At 37.9% G+C, this 14,290-nt stretch overlaps 2 protein-coding genes across 5 annotated transcripts in view; one reads left to right on the top strand and one right to left on the bottom strand.

Moving 5' to 3' along the window:
* Positions 1-229: 229 nt before the first annotated feature.
* On the top strand, positions 230-3,275 carry LOC6050495 (peptidyl-prolyl cis-trans isomerase D). Of its 2 annotated transcripts, none has more exons than XM_038265437.1 (4): positions 230-481; positions 2,018-2,265; positions 2,362-2,679; positions 2,746-3,275. In XM_038265437.1, the coding sequence occupies exons 1-4, from the start codon at positions 367-369 to the stop codon at positions 3,214-3,216; spliced, it is 1,152 nt and encodes a 383-aa protein (XP_038121365.1). In that variant the 5' UTR covers positions 230-366; the 3' UTR covers positions 3,217-3,275. The 2 variants fall into 2 exon arrangements, with proteins under 2 accessions (XP_038121365.1, XP_038121366.1); XM_038265438.1 differs by having other exon boundaries at positions 231-463.
* An 8,951-nt stretch (positions 3,276-12,226) lies between these two features.
* Positions 12,227-14,290, bottom strand: part of LOC6048466 (neuropeptides capa receptor) — a 164,698-nt gene continuing 162,634 nt past the window's right edge. For all 3 annotated transcript variants that reach the window (XM_038260252.1, XM_038260250.1, XM_038260251.1), the window contains exon 11: positions 12,227-13,303. In XM_038260252.1, the coding sequence (XP_038116180.1) occupies positions 12,644-13,303 (660 nt within the window). In that variant the 3' untranslated portion in view covers positions 12,227-12,643. The remainder of the gene's footprint in view (positions 13,304-14,290) is intronic.

Below are 14,290 nucleotides of genomic sequence, written 5' to 3'. Positions count from 1 at the left end.
TCGCACTTTTTCATACGATTTTTTCAGTTCGACTGCGATAACACAAAAAAGTGTAATCGTAGTTAAACTGAAAAAATCGTATGAAAAAGTGCGAAAACGAACTCAGCAAAGTGTGATTTTCAGTTACAGTGTGTCAACAAAAGCTGATTTTGGGTGGTTTTGGTTGACGGTATTGAAATTGCAGAAACTGGCAACACTATCGAAAAACGTCATTTGACGGAGGTTGAAACATTGTTGTTGTTGTTTCAGTTTGTTGTCCACCCTTTTTATCCAGCTGCTCCGTTCTTCCGATATTTTAAAATCAAAAATTACTTTAAAACTGTGTTCATTAATCCTTAAATATTAAGCAGCTTACTCCTCGCAGCAATGTCCGAAACCGGACCGGTAATCAATCTGAACCGTGAGATTACAAACCCAAACAATCCGCTGGTGTATTTTGACGTGAAAATTGGCGATGAAAAAGGTTTGGGCTCTAATTACAGTGAGTCAAATATTTGTCCGTACCCCCCATACGGAAAATGTTTGTGATATAAAAGTTCATAAAATACGACCAAAGTGCCATGTTTTATACATCAATCGACGCGGCAGAATATCCTCTTTAAGACACTGTCATTGGATTTGCAAAAAACTTTTTCTAAAAAAATACAAAAATATTTTACTGAAAATAGTCAAAAAAAGAGGTCAAATAATTGTCCGTACCCCTAATAAAAGTACAAAATCTGATCGATTTAAGTGAATTCATTAATGAAATGTTGTTTCTGTGTCAAATACTAGTACCTCTAGCCAGTTTGTGACAACTTTGAACTTCTGATAACTTTGTTAAGTTAGTTTATATTGAAAATTGGTTTAAATTTAGTTTTTTATGTAAAACTTATCAAAACATTAGTTTATAAACAACTATTTTTATAAAATTGCTATTTTATGTTGTAAGAGTCTCTATTGAACAAGTTTCAACAATATTTGTTCGAAATATACATTGTTTTCATCTTTTTATTGACATTTTTCGACCAAAATACTGTTTCGGAACAATACCGTTAAACAATCCGGATTGTCCCGGAACCGGTTTAACCCCTCGGAGGAAATTTTGTGGTGGTCAGATAGAGGACAAAACCCACCTCTTGCAATTTGAAGCATCCAATTTCGTCCACTACAGCCCGATTACGAGTCCCTAGTCTGAAATTTGAAATTTTCAAATTCCTCAAGCAAAACATTCTAACCCAGGCCGGTACAGAAATTCTCAGCACGGAAAGTGAAAATTTCAAATTTCAGTCTAGGGACTCGTAATCGGGCTGAAGTGGACAAAATTGGATGCTTCAAATTGCATGAGGTGGGTTTTTTTGTCCTCTATCTGACCACCACAAAATTTCCCTCCGAGGGGTTAAACCGGTTCCGGGACAATCCGGATTGTTTAACGGTATTGTTCCGAAACAGTATTTTTGGTCGAAAAATGTCAATAAAAATTATGAAAACAATGTATATTTCGAACAAATATTGTTAAAACTTGTTCAATAGAGACTCTTACAACATAAAATAGCAATTTTATAAAAATAGTTGTTTATAAACTAATGTTTTGATAAGTTTTACATAAAAAACTAAATTTAAACCAATTTTTAATATAAACTAACTTAACAAAGTTATCAGAAGTTCAAAGTTGTCACAAACTGGCTAGAGGTACTAGTATTTGACACAGAAACAACATTTCATAAATGAATTCACTTAAATCGATCAGATTTTGTACTTTTATTAGGGTACGGACAATTATTTGACCTCTTTTTGACTATTTTCATTAAACTATTTTTGTATTTTTTTAGAAAAAGTTTTTTGCAAATCCAATGACAGTGTCTTAAAGAGGACATTCTGCCGCGTCGATTGATGTATAAAACATGGTACTTTGGTCGTATTTTATGAACTTTTATATTACAAACATTTTCCGTACGGGGGGGTACGGACAAATATTTGATTCACTGTACGTCGTTTCGTTTCCGGGCTGCAACTTGAGAATGGGGTTCTTTTCCAGTTGGTCGCTTGTTGATCGAGCTGCGGGCCGATGTGGTACCGAGGACGGCGGAGAACTTCCGGGCGCTATGCACCGGCGAGCGGGGCGTGTCGCCGCTGACCGGCGTCAAGCTGCACTACAAGGACACCCGGTTCCACCGGGTCAAGTCGTTGTTTATGAGCCAGGGTGGGGACATTTCCGGCGGGGGAGGAAGTGGCGGCGAAAGCATCTATGGGAAAACGTTTGAGGATGAGAACTTTACGCTGTTGGTGAGTTTCTGGGAAGTTGTGTTGGTGAACGGGCTTGATTAAGGATTAAGTACTTTGGTACATTTCTTAAGAAATTTGTTGATTACTTTCTTTCAGCACGAGGACGGTGCCGTTAGCATGGCCAATCACGGCAAGGAGCACACAAACAACTCGCAGTTCTTTATAACTTCCGGTGAGTGTCCCCACCTCAATGGAACCAACGTGGTCGTAGGGTACGTAATTCGGGGAATCGGCATCATTGGGGAGATGGAGAAGTACACCACCGAGGAGGGGGAACCGACGAAGGAAATCACGATCTACGACTGTGGCCAGATTCCGGCAGGCGGCGATTGGGGCATCAACGACGCCGACGGAACCGTGGACACGCTGCCACCGTTCCCCAAAGATTGGACCAAGTTCGAGAATGATTTCACGGCAAGTTGGCAATTTATCGTTTTGAAAAGGGAATCCCGTTCTCAACTCTCTCTCACCCGCTTCCAGATTTCCGAAATGCTCGACCAGCTCGGTGCCATCAAAGAGGCCGGCAACCACTTCTACAAGCACAAACAGTGGGTGGACGCCTGTCGGCGGTACAAAAAAGCCGAACGCTACTACAACTTCTTCAACAACAAAATCCGCCAAATCGAAGACCGCACCCGGCTGGAACAGTTTCAGCTGGCCAACTCGCTCAATCTGGCCGCGGCCCTGCTCAAGGAAGCCGACCACGAAAACGTCGTCTTTGCCTGCAACACCGCACTGGTCATCGATCCGACCAACGCCAAGGCGCTGTTCCGGCGGGGACAGGCTCACAACGCGTTGAAAAACTATGAACTCGCCATTGCGGATTTGAGGCAGGCGCTGGAGCAGATTCCGTCGGATAAGCTGGTGATAGGTGAGCTAGCGCGGGCCCGGGCCAGTTTGGGCGATTATCGGGCCCAGCAGCGGAGTGCACTGTCCAAGTGGTTGCAGTGAAAAACTATTTGTGGTTAAACCATTTTTATGTGAGTCAAATATATATTGTACTAAAGTGACGTGAAAGGTTGTTTATTTTTCCGAAATTACACATTTTAAATATGTTCCCTTATTTTATGGTTTTTGAAAACATGCCAATTTTGTGAGTAGCATAACTGTCAGAGTAACCATCCAGCACTTAAAAAAGTCACAAAATAGCTACAAAACGACATTCTATTGCTGATTAGTCTTCCAACAGCATCTGTCAATGCAAATCAGCATTAATGATTAGCACTGCCAAAAGCTAAGGTAATGCTGACTAAGTGCCGCTACTAGCAACACTTCTAAAAATGTCCATCAAACTGGCAACACGATTTTGACTTTTGAGTGGAGTGTGAAAGAGAGAGTTTCAAGGTAAACAAATTTCTCGCCCATTCTTGCATTTTTTTTTAATTTCAATCATTTGTAATCGAGTTTGTAATATTTCTCGCTTACTTTTTCAAAAGGTCCTATGTACATAGGAAACCCATGGCGCATAAGTTGTTTTGAAAAAGTAATCTAGATTTATTAACGTATCCAGGTTTTTAAGCGAAGATGGCGTTCGAATGGTGAACGCCCGAAATGTCAAAATCGCGCAGTAGCACCAACATTAGAAAAAAAATGTGGCTGTCATGCCATGGTACACTTGTTCCGTAATGTTGGTACCACTGCGTGATTTTGACATTTCGGGCGTTCACCATTCGAACGCCATCTTCGCTTAAAAACCTCGATACTTGCTAAATTCATTCGAAAATGCTTTAAACTAGATGTAATTAACCATCAAAGTGTTAATATGCCAACTTTATTTGAGACTAAACGTAAATCCTTTTAAAGAAAAAATAACTGAAAAAAGTTTGTATTTTTGTAATTAATGTCCGGTTTGCATACGACCTTTTCCGACGCCACGTGCTTAAAACTTGGTTCGGTCTTGGTTCGCTTTTGACCTTACTCGCTTTATATAAGTGAATGACAGTCGTGACGTAGCCGTGGTCATCTCAAGCTGGACCTTATTACGACAAGGCGACAAGGCAATGTTAACATTAACCTTATCATGTTTAACATTAAGTTAAGATGTGGCCACTTTGTCAAATCCCCAATACTTTTTATGGGTCAAAGGGAAAAATTACATTTTTGGGACCATCCATAAACCACGTGGACACTTTAGGGGGTATGACGATTGTCCACGATCCATACAAAAGTTTTTTTTTATATGGACAATTGTCCACGAAGGGGGGGGGGTACGAGATTCCCAAAAAAGTGTCCACGTGGTTTATGGATGGTCCCTTTACAAATCAATCATTTGGATTTTTTCTGTGGAGACGCATAGTCTTTGAAGAGGATTGAGTGCCAAATAGACCATGCGTTTACACCAGTGATCCTCAGCCAGCAGAACACCGCGGGCCAATTGGGTCCTAAAATGAAGCTTAAATTTGGGATATTATTGTTCAGAGCGATAAATTTTATTTTTCTTTGTAAAATGATCCTTTGTAGGACCGCAAAGGATTTAAAATGAATTATTAAATTTTGAAAAATTAATTTCAATTTTGAAAAATTAACTGCGCGATCCTTCTTGACAGATAAGGTCCTACTTGACAGCTCGTTCCAAGAGGACCATAATTTGTCCATCGAAAAAATGTTGTCTTGCCAATTTATTTTTTTGCATTAAAATGAAAAAAAAAAAAAAGTGATCAGAAATGGTTTTTAATCGTGTTTTAACCGATGTACATTAAAATTTACATAGGGCTTTAGGACCCAATTTGGCAATTTGCTTCAGAGTCGCGGGCCGCATGATGATTGTTAACCTTATTAAGGGGTTACATATCCGGGACCGTGGTGTAGGGGTATGCATGGTTGCCTCTCACCCGGGCGGCTTGGGTTTGATCCCAGACGGTCCCGGTAGCATTTTTCGAGACGAGATTTGTCTGACCACGCCTTCCGTCGGATGGGGAAGTAAATGTTGGCCCCGGTCTGACCTAAAGGGTTAGGTCGATAGCTCAGTCCAGATGTAGGAGTCGTCTCCCTGGGTCCTGCCTCGGTGAAGTCGCTGGTAGGCAGTTGGACTCACAATCCAAAGGTCGTAAGTTCGAATCCTGGGTTGGATGGAAGCTAAGGTGTAAAAAAAGGTTTGCAGGTTTGCCTCAACAATAAAGCCTTCGGACACTAAGTTTCGAGTAGGAACCTCGCAATCCAGAACGCCAAGGCAATGCTTTAGAGCGAATAATTTGATTTGATCTGAAGGGGTTACATACATGTAGAAAATCACAAAATTTCATAATACGAAAAATTTATTAAATCAACTTAAAAGATGATTTTCAATCACTCCTGAAAGTTTCATGAAGATATTTCATGATTAAACTGTGAGGGTTTTTTTTCTGAACACCGAGTTTATTTACGGGTGCCACGATATCTCGAGATGGGATAGACCAAATTGGCTGAAATTTGGGGTGAAGACTCGCAAGACATATTTCGTGTGAATGATGAAGCTCGATTTTAAAATTTAGCATTTAAAAAATACAAAAATCAAAAACTGACGGTTTTTAATATGAAAAACATAAAAATATTTTTAACTTTTCTGAGAATAAACTTTTTGAAAATCGGCCTTCGTCATGCACACGGGACCGGTTTAACGAGTCTTCACCAAAATTTTGAGCCTATTTAGTCAAGGCAGTGTTCAGATATCGAGGCACCCGTTTTTTGAAATTATTAACTTCATATAGCTGTATCTCGGCAATGATAGAACCAAATGTCTTTATTCCCGGGCAGACGGTAATAACAAAATTAATAATATTTCAATAACAAATCCTGTTAAAATAACAAAAAGTGTTATTTTTTTATCCTGATGTTCAACTTCAAGAAGAAAAAATAATAACAGTTTTTGATAAAATAACTAAATTTGGTATTGAAGTGATATTATATTGAAAATGTTCAATAACACGCTAATAAGAGGAAATGTTATACATTTCAAAAACTCTCCTAATAACAAAATTTGTTATTCGTTCTGTATACTGACTTAGAAATAAAATTACCATAAATCGCATAAATGGAAAAGTTTCTAAGTGTCCATAACACAATCTGTTATTATTTTTTCTTTTGTTAAATATGTTTAGATCTTTGGGATAATTTTGTCTAATTTCGTCGGGGTCATTATTTTGCCCATGAAATGGGGTCCTTAAGCTAAAGTTATTCTAAAAAGTTGAAATGATGAAAGTTGATTTTTTTAATTATTTGATATACCCCTAAGGGACTTTGCTAAAATTGGCTAGAACTATGGGATAATTTTTACCAATTTCATCGGAGTCATTTATTTCACCATGAAATTGGGTTTCAAGCTAAAATTAATCCGATAAAATTAACTTTTGAGAGTTCATTTTTTTAAAATTTTGTTATATTCCCTAATGGAATTGATTATTTATTGAGAATTTTTGAAGTGTGAATAACAAAAACTGTTATTATTTTCACAGAGCCAGGAAGTCGGAGCTGACGTTGAAGTTCGAGCTGGAGTGAGACCTTGGAGACTGTATCGGATTCAGCAAATTTTCAGCAACTTTTACTTGGAGTCGGAATCTGTGAAGTCGGGTATTTTTGGAGAGCTGAAGTTGTCGTTTACGTCATATCCTGCATCCAGAGTCGGAGTTGTCTTCAAAGTATGGATTCAAAGTCGCTTGGAGGTACCCGACTCTGCAGCCCTGACTAGTACAGAAGAGTTATGGCAACTGCAGGTTTATTTGCAAATTACAAATAAACCAAAACAATAACTTTTTTTTGTTATGGAGACATACCAGTTCAATAACATTTTTTGTTATTATGCTGCTCCACCTCTCCGCACAAAATAACAAATCTTGTTATTCCTTCATGATTCCTTCTGTGTTATTGGTTTGTTATTGCAATAACAACATAATAACAGCTTAAGTTATTCTTCGAACAAATCTTTGTTATTAATTTTTGTTATTTTAATAACTAATCCGATCATCCGAATAACATATTTCGATCTTCTCACAATATCAAAAACTGACCTTCCCAAGTTATTTCCGTCTGCTCGGGAATTAAAAGATTTCTTATTGGTTTATAAACAAAGAGTTCTCGTTTTTTAGGTACTCGTAAGGACAATCATTTTATTTTTTTAAGCATTTGTACTCAAAAAATGGCAAATAATACTACTTATCTGCCATCTCTGAGTGGCATTTTTTAAAATTTAGAAGTAAGTTTGGCGTCAATATTCGCAAAAAATCTTTTATGGTTTGAGGGTTGTGGTGGTTGGTTAAACTTGGTTCTGCCTCTTTATTATATTCATATGAAATTAATTTTTTTGTTATTATGAAATGAATATTATTAAAAATTAAATAAATTCCTTTTTTTGCAAAAAAAAATCCATATTCAGGGCTTTTAGCTTGAACATCACTTTTCCTTGAAGTATGAAGCTAAAAATATTACCCAAAACTCATCTATTGATTTTAACTGATTTTTTTTTTAATTTTGTCAAGAAAATTGAAGGTTGTCCAGAGAATTCAATCTGATTTAATAAAGCAAGCAACGTTGTTTCTAGTTAAATAAAAGTTAGTATTTTGAAACACTATCAAAAATCATAGATTTTGAAAGAAATACAAGTACGAAATCTTTCAAAAATTTCTCTTGAAAAAAGACACCACTAGTTTTTCACTTCCATAAACCGTGTAAATAAAAATGAGTTATGATAAATATCAAATCAAAAATCAAATTATTCGCTCTACAGCATTGCCTTGGCGTTCTGGATTGCGAGTTTCCTACTCGAAACTAGGTGTCCGAAGGCTCGATTGTTGAGGCAATTGCAAACCTCTTTTTACACCTTAGCTTCCATCCACCCCGGGATTCGAACTGACGACCTTTGGATTGTGAGTCCAACTGCCTACCAGCGAATCCACCGAGGCAGGACCCAGGGAGACGACTCCTACACCTGGACTGAGCTAACGACCTAACACCTCTAGGTTAGACCGGGGCCAACATTTACTTCCCCATCCGACGGAAGGCGTGATCAGACAAATCTCGTCTCAAAATTTGCCACCGGGACCTTCTGGGATCGAACCCAGGCCGACTGGGTGAGAGGCAACCACGCTTACCTCTACACCACGGTCCCGGCATAAATATCACTTTTTTAATTTTCTTAAATTTTATTCATTTTTTTCATTTTTGCTTATAAAGAAAATGAGTTCTTGATATGAGAACCCCAAGGTGGACCGGGTTTCACATTAATTTCAAAACCTGCCCGCGGGCCGCAGTTTGGTGACCAGGGAGAGGGATATGTCATCACTTGCAATTCAAACTCATACCTTTTCGTACAATAATCATAAATCTATTTTCAACAGCCAAGAAAAGCTTCCATATAAAACGGTCCTCTTAAATGGTAACATTTTATCTAATTCTTTGCATTATTATATTTGTGTTGCTTCAGTTTTGGTTCACAATTTTTGTATCTTTCTGTTTTGGCTTGCACGCGCTTTTTTAAGCTGGCCCACCACACGTGGGTGGGTGGGGTTTTCTAACTATACATGCTGCAATTCGCTTTCCCCGAAACGTGGGAAAAATATATTAATATTAATCGCTATTTGGGTAGCAGACTCTCTCTCTTACGTTTTGTTTTCTTCTTCTTAAAACGAGATTCTAGCAAATGGTTTGCGGTGGAGAAGCGAAATTTCTTCGAAGGACCACTGCGAAGCCATTTTCAGTTCTTTCGCCGTTTCTCTCTCGCTCTTTTTGTGTGTGTGTTTGTTTAGCTTTTTTACAGTAAAGTGGCCAAAATCGCTACGAGATTCGGTGTTTTGTGATGATGGCGAGGGTCCGGCGGTAAACTTAGCTAGGATATTGAAAAGAGATCGAGTGTCCGTTCGAATAAATTGGTAAGAACAGGTAGGCACAGACAGGGTTTACCGGTACCGGTCTAGTTTTTTTTAAATTATGATACAAATATATTTCTGTTCTGGTCTCAACGTTTGTTTTTTTTGTGTTTTTGTTTGATGCATGTTTTGTACTTTAAGCATAAGATTAAGTTCAAGTTAAGCAATTCTTCAGAAAATCAGCACTACTTTCAGTTAATTGTACTGTGAATATTTTCCCTGAAACAGGACCCAGCGAGTAAAATTTAAAGGTAGATACAGTTTAACCTCGCAGAGTGCGCAGGCGTTACGCTTTTTTCTTCGATTACTTTAAAACGACGTAATATTTTTGCAATCTTTTTCAAGCAACTTGTTTGACTTGTTTAAATCTACAAATAGCATTAAAAAGATTGCAAAAATATTATGTCGTTTTAAAGTAATCGAAGAAATAAAAAACGTAACGCTTGCGCACTATGCGAGGTTTAACTGTAGATACAGTTTAACCTAGCAAAGTGCGCAGGCGTTACGCTTTGTATTTTTCGATTACTTTAAAACGATAGAATATATTAGTAAACGTTTTAAGCAGATTGTAGATTGGAACAAAACGAACAAATTGCTTCAAAAAGAATTCAATAATATTATATCATGCTTGCGGAATCGACAAAATACAAAGCGTTACGTCTGCTCACTATGCGAGGTTTAACTGTAAATATACTCTTCCTGCAATTTGTAAGAGAAAACATAACAAAAAGCAAAGTTTTTTGTAAGTAAATTTGAAGAATTTTTAGCGTAGAATTCAATGACGTACTTAAAATTTACGTACGGTGTTGCCAGATATGACAAATTTGCGTTGAAATACTTTTTGAAACTTGGAATGCAAACTTTTTAAAACTATATACATGCAGTAATGTTTCGGAAAAATATCAAAATTTAACAGGAAATTGATTAAACTTCGTTTTTTTTATTGAACTATAACACTTAAAAAAATAAATTTTAATAAAACTAGGCAGGATTGCTGATTTCTGATTATTTTTGTACAATAGCGTCAACCGTTTTTGAAATAAAACATGTTTGGGAGAACACATTCAAAATCTGAAGCACCACCAGAAAGGGGTAGATAAGCATTAAGACAGTCACTACAGCAACTGGGATAGGCTGTTTGTTTACATCTAAGGTTTCGCTCTTTTGAAAAGGTACTACAGAATGTTTAATTTTTTAAGGCTTTTTGAGTTCAAAAATTGTTTTTTGAAAGAAACGCACCTCTTAACAAATAATTTTGAAGCGCTGAAAAAAAATTCCTATTCTAATGTTAAGCAAACTTGAACAGTTTTGAAATTTAGCTCCTAATAGTTGTTTATGCAACAAGTTACGAAAAGAAGATTTTTTCAGCACGAGTCGTACATTTATCCAACGAGGTTCACCGAGTTGGATAAATAATCAAGTTTTGCAACGAGTTCTAAACATTTTTTATTGCATTTCCAAAAAAACACCTTTTGAGTCAAATGTTCAAGTATTTTGTCTATTAACCATTTAAATAAGAGCAATTCGAGCTCAAAACAGGATTTTTAAATGTACTTTTTTCTCGACCCTCACCGATTTCAATGAAACTTTGTAGACATGTTATCCTACGCTTATGTAAGCAATTTTTGTGAATATGGAGCCAGTTTCACTCGATAATGACATTTGAGAAGGGTGTAAGTGCTTAAATTCTTTTTGTCATTCGTAAATTAAATATTTCTGTATCTCGTAGCCGTTGCATCGTATCACAATGTGGCCAAAGACAAACTTGTAGGAAATTTGACGGGCTTCCCGAAAAAAATACACTGAAAAAAAAACACGCCGTTTTTATGAGATTTTTGATTTTTAAGTTTAAAAGTCAAATGAGCCCACGTTTTTTTTTCGTTCAAAATGAAAATAGCCTTAGATGTTACAAAAAGACTTTCGAAAAATGCAGGATGGAGCAACTCACCTAAAAAATACAAAAATCATTAACTGAAACTGTTTTTTTTGAAAGGTGCTCTAAACGTCAAAATTTTCAAAAACCGAATACGGGAATAGATTCTTCAGGCAATTTTACATATTGACCACTGCACAGTGGTCCAGATCGCAAAATTAAGTGGAAAACGGATTTTCCGAAAAATGGTGAAGTTTTGGAGCTGGTGTCTTTAGAAGAGTTGTTGCAAATGAAAAAGGGCAACTTTTGGTTGGGTTGAAAATTAGGGTGGTTCACTATTAGGGTGATTTTGAAAATCTAACTTTTCAGGAATATTTTTGGGTTTTTTTTGTCTTCTAAAAAATTGTTGAGCTTGCCAATCCAAGCAACTTTGTCGAAGACACCAAAATTTTATCTCGTAATCTACGCGTTCTATGACCCAATTTATTGAAAGCATCTGAGCAAACCTTCAAAAATCAGTATTTTGAATGTGGCAATTCAAGGTTATGTTTTAGAGAAAAGTGATGCTCGGGGCACTTTTAGAGCTTTAAAAAACAAACAAATTTATTTTTTGCCATTCTAAGGTACAAAAGACGCAAATTTAAAACTTAAATATCTCGAAAAGCCGCAAGCCAAATTTTAAGCACTAGGTTGCATTTGAAAGAGGAGATCGTCATTTGAAAAAGGCTAATTTTCAAGGGAAAACCTAATGGGAACACCCTAACGTATTTCAAAAATGGTCCAAATATATGTTTTTCATTGTAATTTTGCCCGCTGAATCTGAATCTGCCCTCAGAATTGACCCAAAGTGTCGCAAAATCGATTTTTGGTCATATTTTGGGTTCAAATGATAATTTTACATGGAAACCCAAAATATGACCAAACGTTAGGTAGTGTGTGTGAGTTCCGTGTAAAGAGGGTGTCAAACTAAAAAGTGACCCTATTCGTTTGATCACAATTGGTGTCAAACTATCGGGGTTTCAGTGTAAATAATTTTTTCGTGAGTCTTTTTGTAACATCTTAGGCTATTTTCACTTTTCAGCATTTAATTTGAAAAGTGTTACTATTCGATTCTGATATTTTTTGTTCGGAAAAGTAGGCTTTTTCATCGTTCAAGAATGACAGGAGAAGTAAGTAGTTGCACGATGGATTTTTGATATTTTCCTTAAAAAAAAACACTATTTGCCCAAAAGCTTGAACAAAAATTTGCATCTTCAATAATTTGTCCATTGATATATTTCAGTGTACTAAAAAAGTCATCTTTTGAGCCATAGTGGTCAAAAGATGACTTTTTAAGAACCGTTAAACAAATAAAAAAAAAATCGAATGCTGTAATTAACTTTTCAGTGTGCCTAGCCACCCCAAGAACAATGCCGAAAATCTGAAAGAATTGCTTTTTTTTTAATAGTGTTTTGCGGTACCAAGCAAACCCTGTCCGCCATCGTCGGCGAAGCTTGTCGCCCAAACAAGCTTCCCCAGATTTCCGATTCACTTCTGCGGTCAAATGAACAAATGGATCTCTCATTTTCTCTTCCCAGCTTGCTAGTTACAAATCAGAACCACTTATTTGTGCTCTAGCGGTTTACCGCCAACGGACGTTGTCGTCACCACGAAGTGGTGATGCCAGCTGTTAAATGCAGGTCTCCCGTTTCGGACCGTTCCGGCATGGAATGTCTCCGACTGTGGGGGTGGGACTACTACTGCTCCTTCTCCTTTTATCATCATCGTCGCTATCATAACCGTTAATTAATTGATGGCTGCTCGGCAGCTGCTGCTGCTGGTGATGATGAAGCTGAAGATTCAGCTGGGGATGATGCCGACAATTGGCATTGTCCTCCCCGGCCTGGGACGCCGATGACTCCTCCTCCGAGAGCAGTCCCAGCTGGTGTTGTTTACTTGCGGCGGTGGTTTGGTTGGTTTGGTTAAGCTCATCGATGGACAGGTTGGACGAGGCCTGGGACGAGGCCAGCGGCGTCGAAGCTGTCGAGTGATTGTTTTCCCTGCTAATACTTCGGTTGATACTGTTGACGTTGACTCCGTTGATGCCGTTGACGTCGTTCGTGGTGGTGGTGGTGGTCTCGGACCCAGCAACTCCCGTTGAAATCGGACCGTTGATGCTAATCAGGGGCACCTTGAGACTGCTTTCGGTGGTGGTCGCGGCCAGCGTCGACGTCGTGGACGTGGTGGTGAAGCAGCGTGGCCGGCCGGACAGGTTGTTTTCCAGCATCACCACCACGTCGGTGGTCAGGTTGGGGGAGAGTGACCGCCGGCTTCCCGGAAGGCGACCGAGCTAAGAGAGGGAGAGGAGAGACAGAGAGCGGAAGTTAGAACAGTGCGGTGGGGGAAATGTGTTTATACATTGCGCAAACAGTTCGCCGGGCAGCAGCACGAGCAGTAGGCGAAGTGTTTGTTGGATGGCTTTGTGGGATTGGGTGGGATTTGTGGCGGGATCAATATTGAGAGGTTTGTACCGGAAGGGGGTGGTGTTGGCCCCAAGTTGACCTTTGGAGTTTATATTGGAAATATTTGCAGTTCAAGTTTATTTCAGTCTGGTTTTCCTATTATGGCATATTTCCCCAACTAAAACTTATCAATGTTGTGCAGACAAACATTGTGAAGGTTGCAACACCATGCGTATCCATTGAACAATTCTTGAAAGATTCGTTTAGTGGAGGCGCACGATTATTTAGAAATGTTTTGCCTATAGCAGGGATAGAATAATCGCAAAAAACTGTTTCGCTTGCAAACTTTTTTCACCCGCAAAAGAGAGTGGAGACGAAACATGCAAAAGAAAACCACTTAAACCAGGGGTGCTCAACCTTTTGGCCCAGCGGGCCAAATCTCATTTTTCTGAGGCAATGGCGGGCCGGAACTAGTGATTGATAAAAGTTGAATAAGTCAACAATTTTAATAATTAAATTTCAATCTTTTAAGTTCTATTCAATTAAATTATTATGTAAACTAGTGCAGCAAATAAAATTCATACATACCTTGATTTTAAGAATGAAAAACAAAGATGACTTTCAAAAAATAAGTTTAATTGATTTATTTTTATTATTATTTGTTTTAAATGGTTTTGAATAGTTATTGTCGATTGCAAATAGGGGAACTATACCCTTTCTCAGCCTATTTCTATTATCGGCCTATCAGCACTTTTATCATGAATTACAGCTTAAATAAAGTGTTTTTGACTGTTTCAAAGTAATAAATAGCTCAAATAAAAGTGAGCAAGCAACTCTTTATTGTTGATACATCTGAAAATGTTGATTTAATAGCG

This window comes from Culex quinquefasciatus, chromosome 3, assembly GCF_015732765.1.
Source record: "Culex quinquefasciatus strain JHB chromosome 3, VPISU_Cqui_1.0_pri_paternal, whole genome shotgun sequence".
NCBI classification, from domain to species: Eukaryota; Metazoa; Arthropoda; class Insecta; order Diptera; family Culicidae; genus Culex; species Culex quinquefasciatus.
Note: the sequence above shows the minus strand (reverse complement) of the source record. Positions and strands in the feature narration are given on the sequence as shown.

Coding starts and splice junctions, on each gene's coding strand:
- LOC6050495 (XM_038265437.1), top strand. CDS start 367: ATGTCCGAAACCGGACCGGTAATCAATCTGAACCGTGAGATTACAAAC. Junction 482..2,017: donor AGGTTTGGGCTCTAATTACA/GTGAGTCAAATA, acceptor GTTCTTTTCCAG/TTGGTCGCTTGTTGATCGAG. Junction 2,266..2,361: donor ATGAGAACTTTACGCTGTTG/GTGAGTTTCTGG, acceptor ACTTTCTTTCAG/CACGAGGACGGTGCCGTTAG.